This window comes from Hemiscyllium ocellatum, chromosome 6 (genome assembly GCF_020745735.1).
Source record: "Hemiscyllium ocellatum isolate sHemOce1 chromosome 6, sHemOce1.pat.X.cur, whole genome shotgun sequence".
Taxonomy (NCBI): Eukaryota; Metazoa; Chordata; class Chondrichthyes; order Orectolobiformes; family Hemiscylliidae; genus Hemiscyllium; species Hemiscyllium ocellatum.
The window spans coordinates 82,535,615-82,561,172 of record NC_083406.1 but is presented as its reverse complement, the minus strand read 5'-3'; the positions used below and the strand labels follow the sequence as shown (position 1 = coordinate 82,561,172).

At 39.9% G+C, this 25,558-nt stretch overlaps 1 protein-coding gene across 1 annotated transcript in view; it reads left to right on the top strand.

Moving 5' to 3' along the window:
- The first annotated feature begins 2,763 nt into the window (after window positions 1-2,763).
- micu2 (mitochondrial calcium uptake 2) overlaps window positions 2,764-25,558 on the top strand; it is a 452,585-nt gene continuing 429,790 nt past the window's right edge. Inside the window, exon 1 of the mRNA XM_060826722.1 lies at window positions 2,764-2,995. Coding sequence (XP_060682705.1) covers window positions 2,765-2,995 — 231 coding nt within the window. The 5' untranslated portion in view covers window position 2,764. The remainder of the gene's footprint in view (window positions 2,996-25,558) is intronic.

The window sequence follows — 25,558 nt, the reverse complement described above, 5'->3', positions numbered from 1 at the left end:
CTGTATTAGTGATTATGTACAGATTCCCTGGTAGCAGCTCTGAAGTGCTAGATTACAAAAATGCAGAAATTAGGCAAGTCTGTAGCAAAGGTACAGTGGGTCGGAGATATTTTCTGACAGCAATATATCCTGGATGAACGAAGGGGACAACCAATGTTGAAACTACTAATGAGTAAGAGCTAGATTTAATTAGTAACCTAAATTTTTTTATTCACTCGTGGGATGAGGGTGTCGCTGGCTAGGCCAGCATTTATTGATCATCCCTAATTGCACAGATAACAGTTAAGATTCACATGTAGGTTAGACCAGGTAAGTAAATTTCCTCAAGGATATTCCTCAAAGGTAATCAGCAATGGATTCATGGTCATCATTATACTCTTAATTCCAGACTTCATTAAATTCCAATTCCACCATCTGCCATGGAACTCAGGTCCTTAGAACATTACCTGGGTCTCTGGTAACAGTCCAGTGATAATACACAACTGTCACTCATGCCCCTTCCCCCCCACCCCCCCAAGTCATGATGGCATTGAATGGTTGAACACACTCAAATTGCTGGATGCTCTTTCCTGTTCCTATGTTCCTAACTGTCCATAGTGGTACCATTAATTTCCAAGAAACATTATTGGAACGCAGAACATACTGTGTATTGAAAGTAAAAAGACTTTTGCACTCCCAAACTTGCAGCTTAGGGATGAGTCATTCCAGTGTAGAAAGTGAGGACTGCAGATGCTGGAGATCAGAGCTGGAAAATGGGTTGCTGGAAAAGCACAGCAGGTCAGGCAGCATCCGAGGAGCAGGAGAATCGACGTTTCGGGCATAAGCTTCCTGAAGAAGGGCTTATGCCCGAAACATCGATTCTCCTGCTCCTCGGATGCTGCCTGATCTGCTGCGCTTTTCCAGCAATACATTTTTCATTCCAGTGTAGAATATATCAAGGTATAAAGTATTTGGTATCTCAATATTCCAGTATACAGCATCCAGAAATGTTGTCTAATTTTTTTTACCTTTAACCTAACCTTGCATTGAAAACGAGCCTTGTTAAATTGAAAAGTTTCCAATTGCTTTACTTTTTGTTCAATATAGCTAAATACAACAATGGTTACCCATGAACAACTTGCATTTATATTACATCATGTGGGAACATCACCACCTGTAGGTTCCCCTCCAAGCCACTTATAATTCTGACTTGGAAATATAACACTGTTCCTTTACAGTTGCCAGGTCAAAATTCTGGAATTCCTTAACCCTAACAGCATTATGGGTCTACCTAAAACAAATGGACTGCAGCGGTTAAAGAAGGCAGCTCACCACCACCTTCTCAAGGACAACTAGGGATGGGAAACAGATGCTGTCCAGCAGTGATACCTATGTAGCACAAGCGAATAAAAAATATCCAATGACAGGTTTCAAGGCTTCCAAAAATACATCAGACCAAAAATTGACTTGGAATAAACAAAGGAGACAATAGTACAAGTGAACAGAAGCTTTTTGGAAAATGTTGGTTTTAGTAAGCATCTTGAAGGAGAGAAGTTGGTTGGTTTAGGAAGTGAAGTCCTTTGGGCCTAATCCTTTGGCTGCTACCTATGCATGAAAGAAGTCAGTGAGCAGGTCAAATTACAATATAAATTGAGATTTTTCAATTTGAGATATCAGGTGCTTGCTGGACTGGGAAATAGGTTTGTGAACAGAAGGTGAGTGCAATTAGAAGACAAAAAAAGAGCAGGATTAACTGAAACAAATGTTCAGGGAAAATGGGCACATCACAGTAATATGAAGACCAAATTCTCTGAACACTGAGCCAAAGATAAGTCACAAACAGAAACACAAAAATAGAAAGACAAAAGGGCAAAGAAATATTCATACACTGCAAATCATCAAAATGATCAAAAGAATGCACATTTCCGATGAGGTACAGACATGTAACTGTCGGCAAGACAATTCATTCATCAGGTGAGCAAGCAACTCACTGAGGCATAGCAAGGGATTGCACACAAACACAATTATATATTTGTTTTTACTTTAAAGATGTATGAACAAAAACTCAAAATCAGAAAATTTTTATTACAAGTATAAATGTTAAACATTACACAAGAAAGCTCATTCATAGCTACCTTTATAATGTGATCGAGGAATTTACAAAGTTGTAATAATATGATTAACACCACAATGTTAAGTGCCTGAGTGCGTGAATTTGTGATGGTCATTCACGGAGAGTCATTCCCAAAATATAAAAATAGAGTTGTAACAAGATGATAAATAAAGTAAAATTTCTGAACTAGAAAACATCAGGATAAGGTAGACTTTACTCAGTTATAATGAAATTCAAGAAAAACGTTTTTAGTCAGTGCAGTGACAATGGGGAAGTTGGTATCATAGAACTTATTTGAGACGAAAATTATGGGTACAGATAAAGGGAAGCCAGAATTCTAAAAAGTGAAAAGGAAAAGGTTGTGCAGATAGACCTAGATGAGGAAGGAAAGAAGGAAGTTTGGAGAAATCTGTGAACTGACTGGCCTTTGCTGTGCTGAATATTCTCTAACTCTACCTTGCAAAAGTCAGACCATTTATTCATGAATTGTAAGTGCAGGCTGATCATAAGTGGTTGCAAATAAGAATAATTAATTTATCTTTTCAAATAATAGTGTGAAATCAGCCCTCTCCAGCTCATACTATTTGGTGACACTCCAGATGTTGCACTTGAATTGACAGATGGCGCGAGATGACAGTTGCTCTCGCGAGACTTCGCCACTGTTCCGGCAAGATGGCGGCCTGGAAGTACCTCTCGTTCATCATCAAGGAAACTGCAGCAACTTCTCCCGGCATCAGAAGTGTCGTGAGCCCGAAGAAGCTGAGTCCCAGGATCTTGGTCGGGCTTGCAGCTGCCGGAGCTGGGGCGGTGCTGGCTGGGAGCCTGATGTCTCACAAAGTTGAAAGTCGGTGGAGGAGCAGCGACCTGAGCCGCAGGTACAGTGTGTATGCGGCTGAGGAACAGGTAAGACAACAATCAGCTGTCAGCTCCTGTCACTTGGACTGTTTTCACTCCCCACTATACCCAAAGGCTGACAACAGTCTCTGTACCTGATGCTATTTCTCAAAGGTTTGCCAAGCAACTTAATACACATCAGGGAGTATCACAAGTACAGTGAGTTGTGCCAGCTTCAAATCAAACATAACCTAAAGTTACTTGTTGCAGTTCCTTTTGTTCACTTTATTATCGTTTAATTAACTGCAACAGAGAACTGTCATCCGCAGTAGGTGTTTAAATAGCGTACTTTGTTCACAGTGAAGGCAGGTACACAGTGCACTGATTATGGACGGCTTTTTTTTATTGGGCAGTCGTTGTGTATCGGGGTTGTTTTATACAAAGTTTAAAAAATCACACTACACCAGGTTTATAGTCCCTAACTCTTTAACTTTGTACACCCCAGTCCAACACTGGCATCTCCAAATCATTGTTTTATACAGTTCTTATACGTACTAACTATAAACAACTATCTAAAACTGGATTCAGTAGAGCAAGTATTCAGACCTCTGGATGGTGTGCTGCTTTCAGGGGAATCTTTAGGTTGGATTGTACTTGTTGTAACACGGTTATGGTCTTAGGTCTTACCTAACAGCGTTGTTGGCCTCTCTAGACCAAATGGACTGTAGTGGTGCAGAAAGCAGCTCACCACCAGCTTCTCAGGACAACTAGGGGGGATAATTCACGTTTCCAGGATAATTCTGGAATGTAACTAGTTTCTGCAGATGAGTGCAAAACCTAATGTAGCTTTATATGGCTCAAACAGATTTGACAGCTAATGGCTAAACCAGTTGTTCAACATATGTGTTCAAATCTCTGTCTATGTCTAACGACTGGGAGTCAGTAATGAAATATCATTACTTTGTTACTGAAAGGTGAAGTGAATTTCCTTTTATAGGGATGATTGTTGGAGCATGGAGCTTTGCAGTAGGAAATATTGAAGAAGGGCCATTGCATCTTTTAAAGGAAAATGGGATCAACTATTTGAAGTTGAATACACAATTTGAAGAGAGTGGAGAGACCAAGGCAGTCAGATATGGTTGGTTGATTTGCCCAAGCCTAGAGGCAGCAATAATTTGTGTTGGAAACTGCCAAGGCACTATTTTCCTTGTTGAAAATTGAAGCTGTCAATTTTCTAAAAACTATTGAGATAAATTAATGTTGATTTATGATAAACAATTTTTTTACAGTTTTCTTAAGAACAGTAATGCACTTTCTCAAATCCAATGTGGTTGTGTGTTTGATGTCAAACTTTAAATCAAACTGACATATTTGTGTACATTTTTAAAATATATAGCTCTGTCGGGCACTTTTAATTAATAAATGTGTTGTGTTAAAGCTCTGATTATTGCACCGATTTTTGGAAATTGTTACTGTTGTGAATTCAAGGTAAGGTTAAAACATATACCAATATTAACTTCTATCTGTTCTGCTGTGAGTAATTTCCACGTAATCAACTCTGAAGTGGACTAGAAAGTGGAAGTGCACTTATGATCATTATCGTGTTAATACTATTTCGCAAACTGAGCATTAATGATATTCCCAGTTTACTTGGGAATGCCTGTTAATATTTCTAGGAAATGTGGTGGCATAATGGTAACGTCACTGGATGAATAATCCAGAACTCCAGGCTATTGTTCTGGGACATGGGTTTGAATTCCAATGTACCAGATGGTGAAATTTGAATTCTGTAAAAAGAAAACAGGACTAATGTAGCTTAATGGCAGCCATTATGTCAATTGTCATTAAAAAAATGGTTCACTAATGTCCTTTTTAGGGAGGGAAACCTCCCATCCTTTTCTGGTCTGGCCTATCTGTGGCTTCAGACTCCTGCAATTTAGTTGGCTCTTAATTGCCTTTTGGGCAATGCTAGTCTCACCAGTAATGACCATATCCTTTGAACAAATTTTTTTTTAAAAAAAGAATGCTGTGAGATTTGAGGAACTAGGTATTCCCATGCAACATCTGACCTTCTACCTTGTTTGCATAGGTGCTGGAGGTCAAAGGTTTGGAAAGGATGTTAGAGAAGGTTTTGCAAATTGCTGCATTTTCTTGTGTAAATATTGATCACTGCAGCTACATTGTGGAGAAAGTGAATACTTATGAATGTGGATGAGTACAAATTCACAGATATACTTGTGTATGGAAGATTGGGTATTCGGTCAAGTGTGCTATTTCTAACCAGTTGCTGCATTCACAGTCTGGCAGCTATCCCCTCTAGTATCTGGACATCTTGATTGGTGGTGGTACTGTTCAAACACTGAGGGCGGATGCTGAAAGTCTTTGGCCGACAGTACATTCTGTGGCCTAACTCCCCTCATGCTTTCTCCAAATGATGTTAATGTGGAGGACATCTGAATTAGCAGCATAGATTTCTGTGCCCATATTTACCCTGATGCCATGAGACTTCCAGGATCCAAAGTTAATGTTGAAGTCTCCTATGGTTACTCCTATCCAAATGTATACCAGTGTGCTGCTACTTCTGGTGGGGCTTTCTTACCATAAAAACACAGGAGTAGGCCTCGAGCTGCTCCACCATTCTGTATGATCGTGGCTGATAATGAGACCAAAACGGTACGCAGTATTCCAGGTGTGGCCTCACCAATGCCCTATACAATTGCAGCAAGACATCAAGGCCAACAGTTTGCCGCTTCACTGCCTGCTGCACCTGCCTATCTTTTCAGCAACTGGTACATGAGGACACCCTGTTCTTATTGGACATTCCCCTCTCAATTTACAGCCATTCATATTTTTTCTACCTATAACCTCACATTATACTGCATTTGCCATGCATTTGCCCACTCAACCTGTTCAAATAACAATACATGTCTGCATCTTCATCACAGCTCAGCTTTCCATCAGCTTTGTGTCGTCTACAAATTTTGAGATATAACATTTAGTTCCCTCCTCGAAATCATTGACATATGTTGCGAATAGTTGGGGGTCCTAGTACCAATCCCTGCAGTATACCACTAGTCACTGCCAGCCATTCCAAACAATATCCATTTATTCCTACTCTTTGTTCCTATGTGCTAGTCAATTTTCTATCCATCTCAATGCACTAGCCCCAATCCCTCAAGCTTCAATTTTACACACTTAATTTCCTACGTAAGAGTTTGTCAAAAGCCTTATGTCCAAATAAACTACATCCACCGGCTCCCCCAATCAATTCTACTAGTTACATCTTTGAAGAATTCTAGTAGATTTGTCAAATCTGTGGGATGGTGGGTCGGAGGAATCTTGAACAGTGGCTGATAGACATACTCAGAATGATACCTACGTCAGGCTATTGCCACATATGTCAATGGAGCAACTCTTGCAATTTTGATTTCAATCCCCAGACATTAACAAGAAATGTTGATTAGGCTAGATATGCCATTATTTGTGTCCACGTGCAATACTTAATTGGGAGTTCCTCTGATTTTTGTCTTATCCTTTATTTTGTGTGGTTTGATACAACTGAGTGACTTGTTGGGACATGTGTTGAATTAGTAGTCAACCATGTTAATATTGAACTGGAACCACAGGCAAAACTAGGAAAGGACTCTCCCTGAAAAAATGGAAGAATCATGGGATTTTTGATTATCTCATAATGTAATTGTTACTTTTGATGACAATGTTTTTGTCCCAGATGTGTTTAATTTGAATTCACAAGGTGAAATTTGAGATTGGAATATTACTCCAATAACAATGGAAGTCTGCTTTGCAAAATGAAGACCTTGATCAAGCACTACCATGTTGTCATCTTTGTCTTCCTAAACAATTGAAACCCAGGGATAGATACAAATTATGATGTGATTGTGATTACAGAGACATGGCTGCAGGGTTACCAAGGATGGGAACTGAACATCCAGGGATATTCATTATTTAGGAAGGAAAAACAAAAAATTAAAGGAAGTCGGGTAGCATTGTTAGTAAATGAGTAACTGAATGAAGTAGTGAGAAAGAAGTACGACAGTAGGCCCAAAATAGGAATATTAGCATTTGAGCAAGGTGCTTTATTGAAATGGCAAGCAAATGGAAAGTCAGAGTCATTTCTATGGACTGAGTGGAGGTGTTCCACAAACCTATAAGTCAACCTGCATTTGCTCTCTCCAATGTAAAGGAGATCATATTGTGCATACAGGAGACTAGTTTGAAAGAAGTACAAGTAAAACATTGCTTCATACGGAAGGTGTGTTTGGGACCATGGACAGTAAGGAGGGAGGAGGTGAATATGTAAGTGATACACTTCTTGTGATTACATGTGAAGATGTCATGGGCAGTGAGAAAGTGCTAGTAGTGATGGAGGAATGGATTAGAGTGTCATGGAGGGAATAGTCACTGCAGAGTGCTGACAATACAGGAGAGGGCAAGTGAAGACATGGGGTTCCCCTTGTGGCACCGTAATTCACTCCTTATCACTCCAAAATTTTCTCACTCTACTATGCATGTAATTGCAGAAGATGCACCACGTGACCATTAACAACCACCACCTCGCCATTCAAGACACCAGACACACCTTCTTGGTGACGCACCATTTTACTTACTTTCATTGTAGCCAACTGTATTTATTGCTAACTATTTGATCTCCCTTGCTTTGGCAAGACCAAACACAGACTGGCTGACTGCTTTGTGGAACACATCCATTCTGTGAGAATTACTCCAACCTTCCAGTTGCTTGCCATTTCAGTAAATCACCTTGCTGTCATGCTAACATTTTGTTGTGGCCTGCTGCAAAGTTCCAGTGAAGGACAATACTGTCTTGAGGAACAATATTTCATTTTCTACTTAGGCACTTTGCAGCCTCTGGGACTCTATATTGAACTCTACAACTACAGGCCTGCCTTCTCTTTCAGAGCCTGATTGCTTATTTCATTTGTTTATGTTTGCTGTCAACAGAGAGGACTAATTTTCTCCCTTCATATCTTAAATTTATATCCACTTTACATCTCTATTTTTCCCTCATCCCAGTTAGCAACCTGTTTCTTCTGTAGTGGGCCTCCATACCATCTATTCCCTTCGCTCATCCTCTGCCTTTGTCAAAAGTGTAAAAAACATTTCCAACCTCTTTCTGTTCCAAAGAAGAGTTATTTTGGCTTCGAGACAATACATATATATCTCCATATTTATTGCCAGACCTACTGAGCTTTACCAACATTTTCTGTGACAAGACCCATTCCAGATTTAAATATGTTTTACAGAATTCAAAAAGTTTATCGTAACAAGTCCAAAAGGAATGATACTTAATAAAAACAGTGGTTACCTGCATTGGACCACCAGTTCACTATATCTTTTGGGCATTGAATTCCAGTTCTGTTCTGATGACTGAAGTTCTTCTGTCTTTAGTCTTCCATTTTTCATTACTAAAAACCTAGGCATTTAATAATCCTTGCTGGCCACTACCTCTTGAATAATTAGAGGTATGTTGAACTCTCATTAGCTTTATTAGTGCATGAACAATTCATAGACAATTTTAGATTGGTTAGCTACTCTATGCCTAATTCCTAATTTCTTACTTTAGAAGTAATGGCAATATTATTGGTGTTGCTTCCCACTGTCTAATTCTGCCCCATGTCAATAATTTTGAAGATTTGTTTTTGTAACAATTTGTCCCTCTTAGCTGACCAACTCCATTGATCTTTACCAAGATAAGGTAGTACCAGTAAATGGTTAACGCTGAGAGTGTGTCGTGTCACCTCCAAGACACTAACTGTCATCCCAAATGTCCAAATTGATGCATGTGTAAGTTCTTCAAAGCTACTTTAATTACAAAAACAATTTGTGACTTCACAGTAATCATTGATACCTAAAACAGATTAAAGCACAAAATAACAATACATATACACAAAGGTCTATTTCGTACTTTAAATTAATATTTAAAAGCCTAGCTATGTCTTTGAATAGAAGTATTTTACCTCAAAGCATGCTCATGTGTCAGACTAAGTTTACATTAGTCTGAGCCATAAAACAGCCATAAAACTATAAACTTTACTTTTGGCCTAGCCAGTCATTCCTTCCCGACAGAAAATGCTCTACAATCAACTGCAATTAAACAAAATGTCATTTGATTCCTCACTTGCTGAATGAAACCAGAATGAGTAATTGAAAATAATTCAGTAAAGCATTTCCATTGACACATAGCCTCAAAACAACTGCACATGTTCATCTGATATCTTATGGTTCCTACTGATATATTCTCCACTCTCAGTAAACAGACAAAAACCCCACTTTTTGGCTGCACACATTCTGATTGACTTAAAACTTCAGCCAAAATCTGGTAACTGACCTGAATGGTGAAGTGCCAGGTTTCAACATTTCCTGCTTATCTGTTTATGAATGGGTCAGGGAAAATGTGGCCACTTTCTTCACAAAGATGTTCCTTGAGGAACAGCTCAAATTGTGAATCTGTGCCTAGCCAAGCCAGACAATCATCCACATACCAAACTTGTGCATTTAGAGATCCATTCCAGATTGTTTATCAATAATTCACTGACTGAATCATAAAATGCCTGTCGTGTGGAAGCATCCCTTTTGGCCCTCACATTAACCCTCTGAACACTCCCGTAACCCTGTATTTCCCATGGCTAACTCACCTAATCTGCACATCTTTGGACATGTAGACATAGGGAGAATGTGAAAACTCCACACAGACAATCACCTGAGGATGGAAATTTGGGTCCCAAGCACTGTGAGGCAGCAGTGCTAACCATTGAGTCACCATGCCACCCCACCATGCCGTACCATCTGAAGACAATTAATGAATTGTAACTGCTTGCTGAACAGTATGACTTTCAAAAAGATCAAAAGATATAGGACCAAATTAGGCCAATCGGTCCATCGAGTCTTCTTTGCCATTTGATCAAGGCTGATACGTTTCTCAAGCCCATTATCCTGCCTTCACCCCATAACTTTTGAACCCCTTACGAATCAAGAACCTATTTATCTCTGTCCTTAATACATTGAATGACTTGTCCTCCATAATATTCTGTGGCAATGAATTCCACAGATTCATCACCCTCTGGATGGAGACACATCTCCTCATCTCAGTTCTAAAGGACCATACCTTTAATCTGGGACTGTGCTCTTGGATTCTAGTTTCTTCTCCTAATGAAAACATCTTTTCCACATCCACTCTATCTAGGCTTCTCAGTATTCTGTCAAGATGCAATCAGATTCCCCCCTCATCCTTCAAACTTCATTGAGTACAGACCCAGAGTCCTCAACTACTCCGTGACCATTCTTATGAACTTTTTCTGGACAAACTGCAAAATCAGCATATCCTTCCTTAGAAACGGAACCTAAAATTGCTCATGATATTCCAAAAGCAATTTGACCAGAGCCTCATACAACCTCAGCAGTACATCCCTGCTCTTGCATTCTAGAAATGAATGCTCATATTGTATTTGCCTTCCTAACTGCCAAATGAACCTGCATGTTAATTAACCTTAAGAGAATAATGAACTAGGGCTCTCATATCCCTTTGTTCTTCAGAATGCCAAAGCCTTTCCCCATTTAAAAAAATATTCTATGCCTTGAGTCTTCCTACCAAAGTGCATAACCTCGTACTTTTCCACATTGTATTCCATTTGCCAATTCCTTGCCCATTGTCTGAGTATCTCCAATCCTTTCCTCACCATCCCCACCTCCTCAAAACTGCCTGTCTCTCCCCTTATCATTGTATCATCTGCAAACTTGGCAACAATGCCCTCAGTTACTTTGTGTTAATGTATAACGTGAATAGTTATGGTCTCAACACTGACTCCTGCAAAATTCCACTAGACAGAGGCTGCTATTCTCAAAAAAAAGACCCTTCATCCCTACTTTTTCCCTTCTGTCAGCCAATCCTCTATATGTAGGAGAACGTGAGGACTGTAGATGCTGGAGATCAGAGACAAGGGTGTGGTGCTGGAAAAGCACAGCAGGTCAGGCAGCATCCAAAGCCCACATGAATTGATGCTCTGGGCAAGAGCCCTTCATCAGGAATGAGACTTGTAAGCTGAAGGGGTGGAGAGATAAGTGAGAGTGGGGATGAGGCTGGGGAAGGTAGCTGAGAGTGTGATACATAGATGGAGGTTGGGGTAATGGTGATGGGTCAGAGAGGAAGGTGGAGTGATAGGTCGGAAGGAAGATGGACAGGTAGAACAGGTCATTAGGGTGTTGCCGAGTTGGAAGGTTGGAACTGGGATAAGGTGAGGGGAGGGAAAATGAGGAAACTGATGAAATCCATATTCATTTCATGTGGTCCTCAACACATGCCAGTACCTTGCCCCTACCATGGATTCACGTCTAATTTAGCAGCTTCCAGTGCAGCACCTTGTCAAAGGCCTTCTGGAAATCTAATTATTACATTTACATCCACTGGGTCTTCTTTGCCTAACTTGCTTGTTATCTCCTCAAAGAATTCTAATAGATTTGTCAGGCATGACCTCCCCTTGACAAAGTCAAGAGTGTATTGCTGGAAAAGCACAGCAGGTCAGGCAGCATCCGGGGAGCAGGAGAATCGACATTTTGAGCCAGAGCGCTTCATCAGGAATCAGGCTCTTGCCTGAAATGTCGATTTCCTGCTCCTCGGATGCTGCCTGACCTGCTGTGCTTTTCCAGCAACATATTCTAGACTCCTGCATCTGCAGACCTCACTTTCTTCTCTTGACAAAGCTGTGCTGACTCATCCCTATTTCACCATGCATTTCCAAGTCCTCATAACGGACTCTAAAATCTTAATGTCCAAGGTCAGGCTAATTGGCTTTCCCATCTTCTGATACCCTCCCTGACTCCAGAAAATCCTGAAAGATCACCACAAACACCTCCACAATAAAATCCTGGGGTGTACTGCATCCATTCTGGGTGATTTGTCCACCTTCAGAATTTCATCACTTCTTCCTTAGTCTTGGCAACTACACTCACTTCTGCTCCCGACTGTCTTGAATTTCAGGTATGCTGGTGACCATGATAGAATTCACTCTGCACTTTGAGAAGGAGAAGCTTGTATCAGTTATAACAGCTTTGTAATTGAGTAAAGGTTTAGGTTCTTCCATGGTCAATCAGCTCCTGATCTCATTACAGCCTTGGTTCAAACATGGACAAAAGAACTCAAGTCCTGAGGTGCGTGAGAGTAACAGTCATTGATATAAGGCCACATTCAAATTACTGTAGCATTAAAATGCCTTAGCAAAACTGGAATCAATGGATATCAGGGGGCAAACTATCCTCTTAGCAAACTTGGAATCCATCTAGCATCAAGGAAGATGGTGTGGTTGTTGGAGGTCAGTCATCTCAGCTTCAGGACGTCTCTGCAGGAGTTCCTCAGGTAGTGTCATAGGCCCAAACATCTTCAGCTGCTTCATCAATGATCTTCCCTTCATTATAAGGTCAGAAATGTGGATGATCGTCAATGATTGTGCAATTTTCAGCACCATTCGTGACTCCTCAGATATTGAAGCAATCCATGTTCAAATGCAACAAGATCTGGACAATATTCAGGCTTGGGCTAACAAGTGGCAAGTAACATTTGTGGGACACATATGCCAGGTAATGACCATCTCCAAAAGGAGACAATCTTATGGGTGGCATGGTGGCTCAGTCATTAGGACTGTTACCTCACAGTGCTAAGGACCCAGGTTCAATTCCTGCCTTGGATTACCATCTGTGTAGACTTTGCACGTTTTCCCTTTGTTTACATGGGTTTACTCTGGATGCTTTGATTTTCTCCCATGGCCTAAAGACATGGAGGTTAGGTGGATTGGACATGGGAGCTGCAGGGTTACAGGAACAGGGTAAGGGTTGAGTCTGTGTGGAATGGTGTTTGGAGGGACCATGCAGGATCAATGGGCGGAGTGGTCTGCTTCCATACTGTAGTTTTCTATCAATCTCTACCCTTTGACTTTCAATGGTGTTAGCATCACTGAATCCCCCACTATCAATATTGGGATTAACAATGACCCATAAACGCGGTGGCTACAAGAACAGGTCAGAAGCTAGGAAAACTGTGGAAAGTCCTCAAAGTCTGTCCACCACCTATAAGGCATCAGTCAGGAGTATAATAGAATAGTCCCCACTTGCCTAGATGAGTACAGCTGCGACAACATTCGATAAGCTTGACACCATTGAGGACAAAAGCAGTCTACTTGATTGGCACCATATCCACTCCTTCTACCATCGACAAGATTGTCAAGATTATGTACTATCTAGGAGATGCACCACAGAAATTTATGAAGGATCATGGACAGCATCTTCCAAATCCGTAGCCATTTCCCTCTAGAAGAGCAAGGGCAGTAGATAGATGGGGACATCAACACCTGCAAGTTCCCCTCCAAGCCACTCACCATTCTGACTCTGAAATATATCACCAATCCTTCACTGTCACTGGGTCAAAATACTGGAATTCCCTCTGTAAAGGTATTGTGGGTCAACCTACAGCATGTGGACTGCAGCAGTTCAAGAAAGCAGTGCACCACTACTTTCTCAGGAGAAACCAGGGATGGGCAATGAATGCTGGCCCAGCCAGTGGTGTTTACATCCCATGAGTGAATGAAAAAAAGAAAGAAATGGGCTGGTTGGAGTTGACTAGACCAAAAGTCCAATAACATCATCAATATGCTGCTGTATCTTGATTCTGTTCTCTGTAGTAGTGGATGAATGCTCAGAAAGGACAGGGAAAGAACTGAAGATTTAGTGAAAGGTCAATCACAAAATTATGTTGGGTTATACATAGAACATATAACTCAGAACAGTACAGCACAGTAAAGACCGTTCTGCTCTTGATGTTGTGCCGACCTTTTATCCTACTCTAAGATCAATCTAACCTACATACCCTTCAATTTACTATCATCCATGTGCCTATCCAAGAGACACTTAAGTGTCCCTAATGTATCTGGCTGTATTACCAATGCTGGCAGTGCATTCATGCACCCACCACTTTCTGTGTAAAGAACTAAACAATGACATCTCCCCTGAATATTCCTCCAATCACCTTATGCCCTCTTGTGATAGCCATTTCTGCCCTGGGGAAAAGTCTGACTATTCGCTTTATCTATGCCTCTTATCATCTTGCACACCTCTATGTCAAGTCACCTCTCACCCTTCTTCGGTCTCATGAGAAAAGCCCAAGCTCCCTCAATCTTTCTTCTTAAGACATACCCTCCAGTCCAGGCAGCATTCTGGTAAATCTCCTCCACATCTTCTCTAAAGCTTCCAGAATGTTAATGAGGTGACCAGAATTGAACCCACTATTCCAAGTGTGGTCTAACCAGGATTCTGTAAAGCTGCAGCATAACCTCACGGCTCTTAACCTTAATCCCCCACTAATGAAAGTCAACACACCATACGCCTTCTTAACCCTATCAACTTAGGTGGCAACTTTGAGGGATCTGTAGACATGGACCCCAAGATCCCTCTGTTTCTCCAAACTGCCAAGAGTCCTGCTTTTAACCCTGTATCCTGCATTTAAATTCTGCCTTCCAAAGTCAGTCATTTGACACTTTTCCAGGTTGCACTCCATCTGCCACACTTCTACATCCTGTCAATGTCCCGTTGCAACCTACAACACTATCCACCACTCCACCAACCTTCGTGTCATCAGCAAACTTACTAACCCACCCTTCCACTTTCTCATCCAAGTCATTTTTAAAATCACAATGAGCAGAACAGGTTCCCGTAGAACACCGCTGGTCACCGAGCTCCAGGCAGAATTTTTTGCATCCACTACCACCCTCTGACTTCTGTGGGCCAGCCAATTCTGTGTCCAGACAGCCAAATTTATCTGTATCCCATGCCTCCTTACTTTCTGAATGAGCTTACCATGGGGAACCTAACATCCATGTACACCACATCCACCTTCATCAATATGTTTTATCACATTCTCAAAGAATTCAATAAGGCTTGTGAGGCATGACCTGCTCCCATGCTGACTATCTCTAATCAAACTATAGTTTTCCAAGTAGTCATAAATCCTGTCTCTCAGAATCCCCTATAATACTTTGCCCACCACTGACGTAAGACTGAATGGCCTGTAATTCCCAGGATTATCCCTATTCCTTTTCTTGAGCAGGGGAATAGCATTTGCCAGCCTCCAATCATCTGGCATTACTCCAGTCTAAAGAAGATAAATTGGGAAGGCCCAGGAGAAGAGAAATCGGGTCCATCTTAACTTTGGTCTCCAAGACCCTCTATTATTTCTGCCACAGCACTCCTGTGCATACAAAGCTGATGGCAGGACCACAGACAGTGAGTGAGAGTACCAGTATTTATTTTACACTTGGGGCACACTGAGGATACTCCCACCTTAAATTTCGAGAGACAGTCTGGGGCCAGATGGACCCAATGAAGAATCTTCAGCTGCATGGCATGGGTCCTATTACAGACTGAAATCTTACTCACTTTCATAGATATCCTCCCATGTCTCAGAGGAAATCTCAGATCTCACATAGTCGCTCAATATCATCTGAGGGACCATCCCCTAATAGATGATAAAGAGTACTAACTGAGAGAGTGCATTTGGCATGTACCACCCTCTTTTCTGTATCGGGTCTGTAAGAGTCGGTTGAGAGTGTGGTTCCTTTTTCAATAAAGTCCCTAATGTGAAAAAAATGAAAAAGGTAGATAATCCATTCTTGCAACTTATTTGGTCAAAGGATATCAATATTTTGCCCTCAAATAAGTCATTCCAAACAGGAAACTCATCTAGCTGCCCAGGGTTTGAACCCGTGATCCATTATCTCTGGCTGGAACCTTGGCATATCAGCTATGGGGGTAAGAAAAGAAGGTTTAGATGTAGTACCCTCACTGCCGCATTGCCCTCCACGTTTTATCAGTGTTAATAATTATTGGATTACGATATTACTCCGCAACTGTCCTCATTTTATCTAAGAACAACAGACTGATGAAGGGACACTTTGCCTGGGAGGCATCAATATCCAACCATATTGACGCCAGGTCCTCACAAGCCCAGTTGCTCAAAGATAAAAGGGAGCTTAATTGATATCTTTTAATATCTGGGAGGTCCACTCCCCTCAGCTCTTGGGGCAATTGCAATTTGGCGAGCTTAATAAGCCTGTGGTGCAAGATAAAAGAATTAAACCAGCCATTAAGTCTCCTAAATATTTTCCTGGGAAAAATCAAGGGGAGTATTCACATAGGATATAGCAAACGAGGAAGGACATTTATTTTAATGAGGGCTACTTGGGCTAACCGCAGATTGGAAGAGTCTCCCATCGCTGAAGATCTTGCTTAATCTTGTCAAGTAAGTGAGTAAAATTAGCCTTAAATAATTGAGCGAAGACAGGAGTAACAAAAATACCTAAATAAAGAAAACTTTGCTGTGACCACCTAAAGGGAAACCATGAATCACCCTCAGCATCAGATATTTCCCCAAGACTCCCCACAGGCATAGCCTCCGATTTGGAAAAATTAATCTTATAGCCCGAAAAGGAACAAAATGGGATACAGAAACTACTGGGTTTGACAGAAAGATAAGAACGTCATCTGAATACAATGTGATCTTACGTATCTTTGATTCCACTTCTGGGGTAGTTATGTTAGGGTCCCTACAGATAGCCTTGCCAGCGGTTCAATCACCAATTTAAAAAGTAGAGATGAGAGGGGACAACCTTGCCAACTGCCCCTACAGATTCTAAAATTTCTGGATCTCACTCCATTGGTGAGAACTGCAGCTAGAGGATCACTTTAAAGGACCCTTACCCACCTAATAAAGACTTCACCGAGACCAAACCGTTCCAGGGTGAAAAAAGATATGGCCACTCCAGTTGGTCAAATGCCTTCTCTGCATCTAAAGAAATTACCAATCCCTGAATCGATCCTGCTGACACGCTTGGACCACATTAAGTAATCTCTTAACATTGTTGGAAGATCAGCAGTCCTTTTCAGACTGTTTCCAGCCTTAATGTGAGACTCTTAGACAGAATTTTAAAATCAGAATTTAAAAGCAAGATGGGCCTGTAAGAAGCACAGTTCTCCAGGATCTTCATTTTCTTACGAATGAGGGAGATATCATCCCCTCTCATGGATGTCGGGAGGCAATCATGATTGTGCAAGTTATTGTACATGTTCAGCATCAGCCCTGACAATATATTTATGAATTCTTTGTAGAATTCACTCGGGAGACCATCAGGGCTGGGCGCCTTTTTCATTTTGAAGCTGCTTCACTGCCTCTTGTATCTCTTGCACTGTTAAAAGAGAGATTCCTGTTTGAACTTCTAGAAGATCCAGGTTTCTAAAAAAAAAGGATTTCATCTTAGCCCATCTGTCCTCACAGCCTTCCAACTGGTATAATTCAGAGTAAAATCTCCAAAATGCAACTTTGATCTTTTTAGAATCACAAGAGTTCCAGTCTCTTCCCTGATTGAGCTAATAGATTGGAGGGGGCTGTTCTTTTTCCTAGCCATATATGCCAAATATTTGCCGAGCCTATCGCCATGCTCAAACATCTTTTGTTTCACAGAGGAAAATTCCTTCCTCACTGTCTGTGTGAGCATGGAATTCAAGGTGGACCGAAGAGTTGTGACCTGCTGCAACTTGGCCACCAGTGGCCTGTCAAAATATGCTGTCTCAGCTGTCTTTAGTCATGCTTTGAGCAGGCACTGCTGCTCTCCCTTTTGTCATTTCCGGCTGGCAGACTAAGAAATAATTATCCCCCTAGCAAAAGCTTTAGCAGTCTCCCAGAAAATAGATGGGTTACTAGCCGTATCCGAATACTTTAAACCCATGAGAAAAATACTTGATGAGCTTACTGTCCATGAGAATAAAGGAGTCCATTTGCCAGTGCCGTGAACCTGTTAATTGCCCTTAATCTTGACAATGAAATATGCTGCTGCGTAATCAGAAATAGTGATATTCCCAATTGTGCAGGACATCACCAAATCCAAACAAAATGCGGGGGCTAGGAAAAGATCAATCCTAGTATGGCCACTTATGCAGATTAGAAAAACGTAAAGTTCCTACCCATAGGGTACAGATGCCTCCAAACATCCACCAGTCCCAATTCCATACATAAATCAAGTAGTTGCTTAGATTGCAGAGAAAGTTTTGGGGGGCATTTAGGCATTCTATCCACCATGGGATCCATGAGACAATTAAAACTTCCTCCCTATAATAATACGTCGTGACGCAAGGGCGATCAATTTGGAGAATGCCTCTATTAGAAATTTAAAGGGGCGTGCCGGGGACAATAAACATTCAAAATACCATACCCGTCATCATATATTGAGTCTTTAAGAATTATGAACTGCCCATACTCATCTTTAATGTGATCTAGTAATTTAAATGGGAAATTCTTCCAAACGAGTATGGCCACTTCACTACTCTTAGTATTGAAGGATGAGAAAAACACCCGATCAAACCCACCCTGCTATAATTTCAGATATTCCTTATCATCAAGAGAGTTCCCTGCAGCGGGGCAGTATCAACCCTCTCCTTTTTTAGACTTGAGAGTACGTTTTTCGTCTTGACCAGTGAGTGACTGCCTTTAATGTTCCAAGTACACCATTTGAGACCACAATTAGCCATGACCCTCTTCAACAACCTTTGAACTCCCAAGAGGAAGTAATCAAATTACAAATCACTGAGAATAAATGAAAATAGACTCAATAAACCTAAATGTACACACACCAAAGCAACTACACCTAACAAACTAACAAAGGTTTCAAAAACTACATCAACAAAAAACTAACAAACTAAACCAAATACAAAATACAAAAGTCAGTTAATGGGGGACTCTACCTCCTGCCCACAGGGGGAGGGTGCTTACACATCTCCCATACACCTCCATGACTTCTTCAAGCTTGAGCCGCACCCCAAACTCAAGCAAAAGAAAGAAAAAAAAGTAATATTAACGAAGAAGTTAAAAGTGAGCACTCTACCCATCCCCAACTATACATTAACTCCAATTAACATTGGAAAAAATCCAACAACACTTGCTTTCAGAAAAGTAGAGCAATACAAAAGAAAAATTTAAAAAAAATATTGTCCATATCCTTTAGACCATTCAGTCTAGTTTGAAGTGTCCAAAACGTTTTTGCTTTTTCCGAAGAATCAAATGAGCGTATGGACCCATCATAAATAAAACGAAGCATTGCTGGCTATCTTAAGAGATACTGAGTATCTCAGAGCCTCAGTCTTCCCTTCACCTCATTAAAGAACTTCCTTTTATGGATCACAGCCGCAGAAAAGTCCGAACAGAACATTACCTTGGATCCTTTGTAAATTAAGGCTTGTGGATCTTTCCATTCTGGAAGCTTCCATTACTCTTAGCTTGTCCGTGCAGCATTGAAATCACATTAAGACCGGTCTGGAGTGCTGGTCTGAACCGGGCCTGAGCACTGCATCCCAGTGAACTCTCAACCTTCACCGAGCTCGCCTCAGCCTGCCAACCAAGAGATCACAGCAGCCAGTCTTCCAAAAAACTTATTGGCTTCCCACTTTCCACTCCCTGCGGCAGCCCGACGACCCAGATATTCTTCCTCTGACTTCTGTTTTTGACCTCCGACTTGCTCTTTTTCAGGCCCAGATCTGCTTCTCGAGGGCCTGGATCTGCTTCATCAAGGACTCGATCACGGTCTCCGATGCTGCAGTCTGCCATTCAATCTCCTCCATTCGCTTTCCAAGCCGTTCCAGCTCCTGCTCCTATTTGTTCAGCATGGCCGGGATGAGTTCCAGCCTGGTGCAACTCTCCTGGATCTATGCTCGATCATCTCCAGGAGTTTCACAAACTCTGCAGCCAAGTTCTGTTGGTTAAGTGATTCTAGCAGAGTTGCAGAGGAGGTTGAAGCTGTGGTCACAGTCATAGACGTGTCCAATGCTGCTAGGAAATGTCCTGTGTGTTGGGAGTTACCCAGCACACTTTTAGTCATATTCCCTTACTAAAAAAAAAATGATTCCACCAATGTTTAATTATCGGATTTTTTTGAAATAACTTGGATGGAGAGGGTAAAAGCACCACTTTACCTGAGTTGTGGTACAGATCTCAGCAGGGCAGACCTATCAGATCGCCACCATCATGGATCCCCCCAGAGCAGAGACCTTTCTAACTGTTTCTTCCAGTAATGAGCTTGGGAGCCAGTTATTTCTGTCTGCTGAGAAAGTGGAAATGGCACATGATACAAGAATGTTATCACTAGATTGCCAGTAAAGTAATAATGGCATATGTGAAATTGAATCACTTAACTTATGATTGGCATGATTTATGAATTTTGCCTTTTCAAATATGGATATGTCAAGTAAGAGCTACTTGATCCACCATACATACTTGTGTATAAGTCTAATTTTTTTAACAATTTTAAAAATTTAAATTTATGGGATCAACTGTTACATGGATACTACTTTTGAGAGGCAAGAAGCAGACAAGTAAAGAGACATTGTTTTATACAACATAAGAAGATGATGCTGCTTGGTTGGAGCATCATTGACATAGGAGAAAGTGAGGTCTGCAGATGCTGGAGATCAGAGCTGAAAATGTGTTGCTGGAAAAACGCAGCAGGTCATAAGCCTCCTGATGAAGGGCTTATGCCCGAAACGTCGAATTTCCTGCTTGGATGCTGCCTGACATGAATGTGCTATAGCTGTCCACATGTAGCACAGTGCATATTAAAGTATAATGACTTTGTCATAATTCGTACAATTACATGATGGTATTAATGTACCAAAGACAGCTTAAAGATAATTCAACAACAGTGAATTGGTATGGAAAAATGTTATAGGCCCATAATCTTTGAGTACTAAATTTCACTTTTGGGGAAATATGAAATATTGTCTTTTTGGAGGGGTGAATCTCTAATTGCATTTTGACTTTTGGATTATTCTTGAAATTTCAATACTCTTAGGGTTCAAAAGACAGATTAAAAACTATAATAAGCATAGAATTATATATTGCTTTTATGACAACCGGATGTCTCCAAGCACTTTACAGCCAATGAAGTACAATGAACTTCATTAAAGTGCCTTTTAACTTCAAAAGTGATGTGTTAACTGAGAAAAAGGAGTTTTTTTTGGAAGATACCTTACTCCAGAAAGAGTTCAATCAAAAAACAGAATTTACAAGCTTTTATTTGATATAATGTGATTCTTTAAAACAGGTAATCAGAAAATAATTACTAATTGTTTTCAATTCTGCTTCTGTCTACTATACTAAAGTAACTAGTTGGAGTAGTACTCTAATTGTTCAAAAGTTGTTCATCTGTTTATGTATTATAATCCCTTTTTGAACTAGATATGTCCCCCTTGGTAGGAATACATTTTATTACAATGTTTGAGCTTAAGGAAAAATAAATTCTCGCTGTGACCACACTATATTTTAAAAAATATTTTAATGCACTTCTGGTGTATGTTTAAGTCATTTCAAAAATTAAATATATCACCATATTAAATATGCTAGTGTTTAGCATAGCAAAATGACAGTTGCAATATGTGACTGAATTGGATTGTGTTCTGATAGTCTAGCACTAAGCCCCCACTCCACAACTCCCCCCCCCCCCCCCCCCCCCCAATGCCCCCAGAATTTGCAGACTAATAAGGCAGCCTGAGCGTGAATTTGGTACTTTCCTTGCACCCACAAATATTTTCTACCCATAAGAAGGTAGCTTAAAGATGGCTCAAAGTAACAACATTTTCAAAGAGAAAAATCATTTTTCACAAAACTGTTCATTGTCAAATTGATTAAAATGAATGATAAAGTTATGTGCAGCTTATTTGGATAACTGAGAATAAAAATGCTTTCTGCAGAGTTTTTGGACCATTAAGCTTCTTAAAATGTCAAACATGGGGTATTTCCTTGCATTAGATTCAGGTATTAATACGTAAACGTAAGTGAATCATAAAAATTATAGTGCATATTGCATTTCACAGAATTGCTGAGTAATTTCTGCATTCCATGTACTGGTATTCCTTTGACTCTTTCTGCTATACCGTTATTACATACTAATATTGTTTTCCTGTTCAAAATACCTTGTAGTTGCCATCTAGTAAAGTTGCGTTACAGCTGCATGCTGATGGAAATAATTAGTTGTTTTGTTGGAGAGGCCTCTTATAATGGGAAATCTAAATTGGCAGGTTTCAAAGGAAAATAAGATTTCATCAAGAAAAACTGTCCCCTGTTTGGAATATGTAAGAAAACAAAATAGTGCATAATTACATATCTCTTAATTGTGAGCTTTTTGGTTTAATGTTGCCCCAAAACTTTAGGATAACTGAGTCAAGTTCAGAAAAGGGTCTTGGTAATCTGTATTAACTTGTGTTTATAGAAAAATTGCCATGCAAGTCATCCAGAAAAAGGATACTACAGTATAATTATTTCATGTAGAGTTGTGCCAAGTCATGCATGAGCCAAGTGTAAACAGAAGAAAGATGTGTGCAGTCCCAAAAAGCAGGAGTAATGATGGGATCACTATGATTTGATAGCTTAGAAATAAACAAGCTGCTGGGAAACATTCACTGTGTTCCTATGTTAATTAAAGTCAATTTAGAATTAAGTGTTGTATTTGATGTAGGGAAGTTATTATTAACATGCAATGTAATAGTTCATAAGCCAACTGCTTTTATAATTTTTTTGATATTGGAGGAAAATATACTGAATATAAAAGCAGAAGTAAAAATGCAACTGGACGTGATCAATTTAAGTACAATGTTTGCTTCCTGATTAGATATTGGAACTTGTGCATAACAGATTATCTTGGCATCTTCCACTTTTGAAATCTTTGAGTTAGAAGTACACAGGAGTCAGTCAAATAAGTTCAATTCATTCACATTTCTTCAAGAAATTACTACACAGAAAGGTTCTTTTAAGACAATATTGTTTTTTGAGTACTTTATATTTTTCTTGACTTAAATTTAGCAAAATGTAAAATCCTAAAATATAGCCTCCAATATTGATTAAAATCATATTAAGCAGAATAATAAGTTCACTATATCGAGCAGTGTAAAAATTCAGTGACAGGAGTTTCTGCTAGATTGTGATAGTTTTCTTGCCCAAATTTGACTAAATACATATATATGATCAAGGAAACTTGAACACAAATTCCATTTATTGCAATTCAGTTTCTTTTATTTTACAGTTGAAAGAAATAGTATGAAGCAGGTCCTATCACTGAAACTGACCAGGTGTTCAAATCAATCATAATTACAAGTTTCAGCTCATTGCACCACTTAGAACCCTTAAAATTCAGCTTTTTATAGAGTGCACAAATACTAGTGTTTTAAAACCTTTAATTTCAAATTTATTTGGAGAACTGTATAACAATGTAACTTGTAAATGGTTCTTTAGCTGTTAAGCATTTTTGGCTTACGAGAAGTGGATTACTCGTGTACTTAGACGGTCATTCGTATGCTTGTTATTTGTGATAACCCTATTTTATGATGTAATTTACACAATTGCACCAAGCTACTCAATTTAATATATCCAGGAAAACTTATATTGCAAAACAGTTTTTCAAAAAATTACTTTGAAACAATATGGTGCTAACTTTTTTTAAGATATATTGGATTTGAAATGTTAACTTTGTTTTCCCATCTTCAGATAGAACATAGAACATTACAGCACAGTACAGGACCTTCGGCCCTCGATGTTGCGCCATGTATGTCCAAATGCTTGTCCAATAATGTCAGCAGACCTGATGAGTTTCTCCAGCATTTCGTTTTTGTACTAATGTTTGATTGTGGTGGTTTCTAACAAATTTCATTTCAGGATATGTAAATAGGGTGCAAGTTTCAGATATAACATTTCTCAAGACAGGAACAATTTGTACTTTGACCATCAATTGAACCCAAAGTGGAAATGTTTGCCATGCATATTGACCAATTGAATGATTTGCTGTTTTGTTTATCAGGATCATATTAGCGGGCTTGGGTGTCACACATGATAAAAATCCTATTTGGAAATATTCAATAGAGTCATAGAGATGTACAGCACAGAAACAGACCCTTCGGTCCAACTCGTCCATGCCGACCAGATATCCTAAATTAATCTAGGGATATTTGACAGCATTTGGCCCATATCCCTCTAAACCCTCCTATTCATATTCCTAACTGGATGCCATTTAAATCTTATAATTGTACCAGCCTTCACCACTTCCTCTGGCAGCTTGTTCCATAGATGTAACACCCTTTGCATGAAAACCTTGCCCCTTAGGTTCCTTTTAAGTCTTTCCCTTCTTGCCTTCAACTTATGCCCTCTAGATTTGGACTCTCTTTTGCCCCTCATGATTTTATAAACCTCTATAAGGTCACCCTTCAGTCTCTGATGCTCCAGGGAAAATAGACCAGTGTATTCAGCCTCTCCTTATAGCTCAAACTCTCCAAATCTGGCAACATCCTTGTAAATCTTTTCTGAACCCTTTCATGTTTCACACATCCTTTCTACAGCATGGAGACAAGAATTATCTATGTTTCAAAGTGGAAAGAAAGATTGGCATTTCTGCTAGTGATGAGCAGAATGTTTTAGAATCATTAGAATGTTTGTGGCATTGAAGGAGGTCATTCAACTGTTGTGTCCAGGTCAGTTCTCTGCTAGTCTCTTTCTCTGCTGTCCTGCAACTGTTTTTCTCAAAGTGCTTATCCAGGTCCATTTTGAAAGTCAGAATTGAATTTCTGATCCAAAGCGCTTACAATCATAGAGATGTACAGCATAGAAACAGAGCCTTCGGTCCAATTTGTCCGTGCTGACCGGATATCCTAACCTAATCTAGTCCCATTTGCCAGCACTTGGCCCATATCCCTCCAAACCCTTCCGATTCATGTACCCATCCAGTTGCCTATTAAATGTAATAATTGTACCAGCCTCCACCATTTCCTCTGTTTTCTTCATGTTGTCATGGTTTTTTTTGCCATTCATCTGTGTTGATGCCCTCTGGTTCTCAACATTTCTGTCATTGGGAACAGTTTCTCTTGAGCTGTTCTATCAAGACCCCACATGATTGTGAACATCTCTTATATCGAATCTCTCAAAGGATATCAATTCCAGCTTCTCCAATTTGTTCACATAACTGTAGACTTTTATCCTTGGAACCTTTATATATCTTGTACATTTTACCTGCACCCTCCTCTTTCTTCATACTAAAATGTAACATTTAATAGTTAACTGTGCTAAATTGCCATATGAACATCCATTCTACAATCCTCCTCATAATGCCTCCAAATTTTGTGACATTTGTAATTTTGAAGTGCTGCCCTGTTCACCCAAATCTGGATCATTACTATATGTCAAGAGTTGTAGGAGTCCTTGTGCTGATCTCTGGAGAACTCCAAAATATACTTTCCTTCCATCCAAAAGTAACTTAATTTCTACTTTCCCATTCAGGTCATCCAAAAACTTTGTATTCAAGCTGCATGTTTTATTCCATGGCCTTCAACTTTGTTAGCAAAGTTATTATATGTTCTAAACACCTTTTGGATGCCCTTATTTGCCATTATCAGCCATATTCCCCTCAGCAACTCTCTACCTTTAATGAGAAACTCAATCATGTTAGGTAACATGATTTGCCTTTAATAGATCCAGGTAGGCTTTCCTGAATTAATGCATGTTTTTCCAAATGGCTATCAATGTTGTCCTAA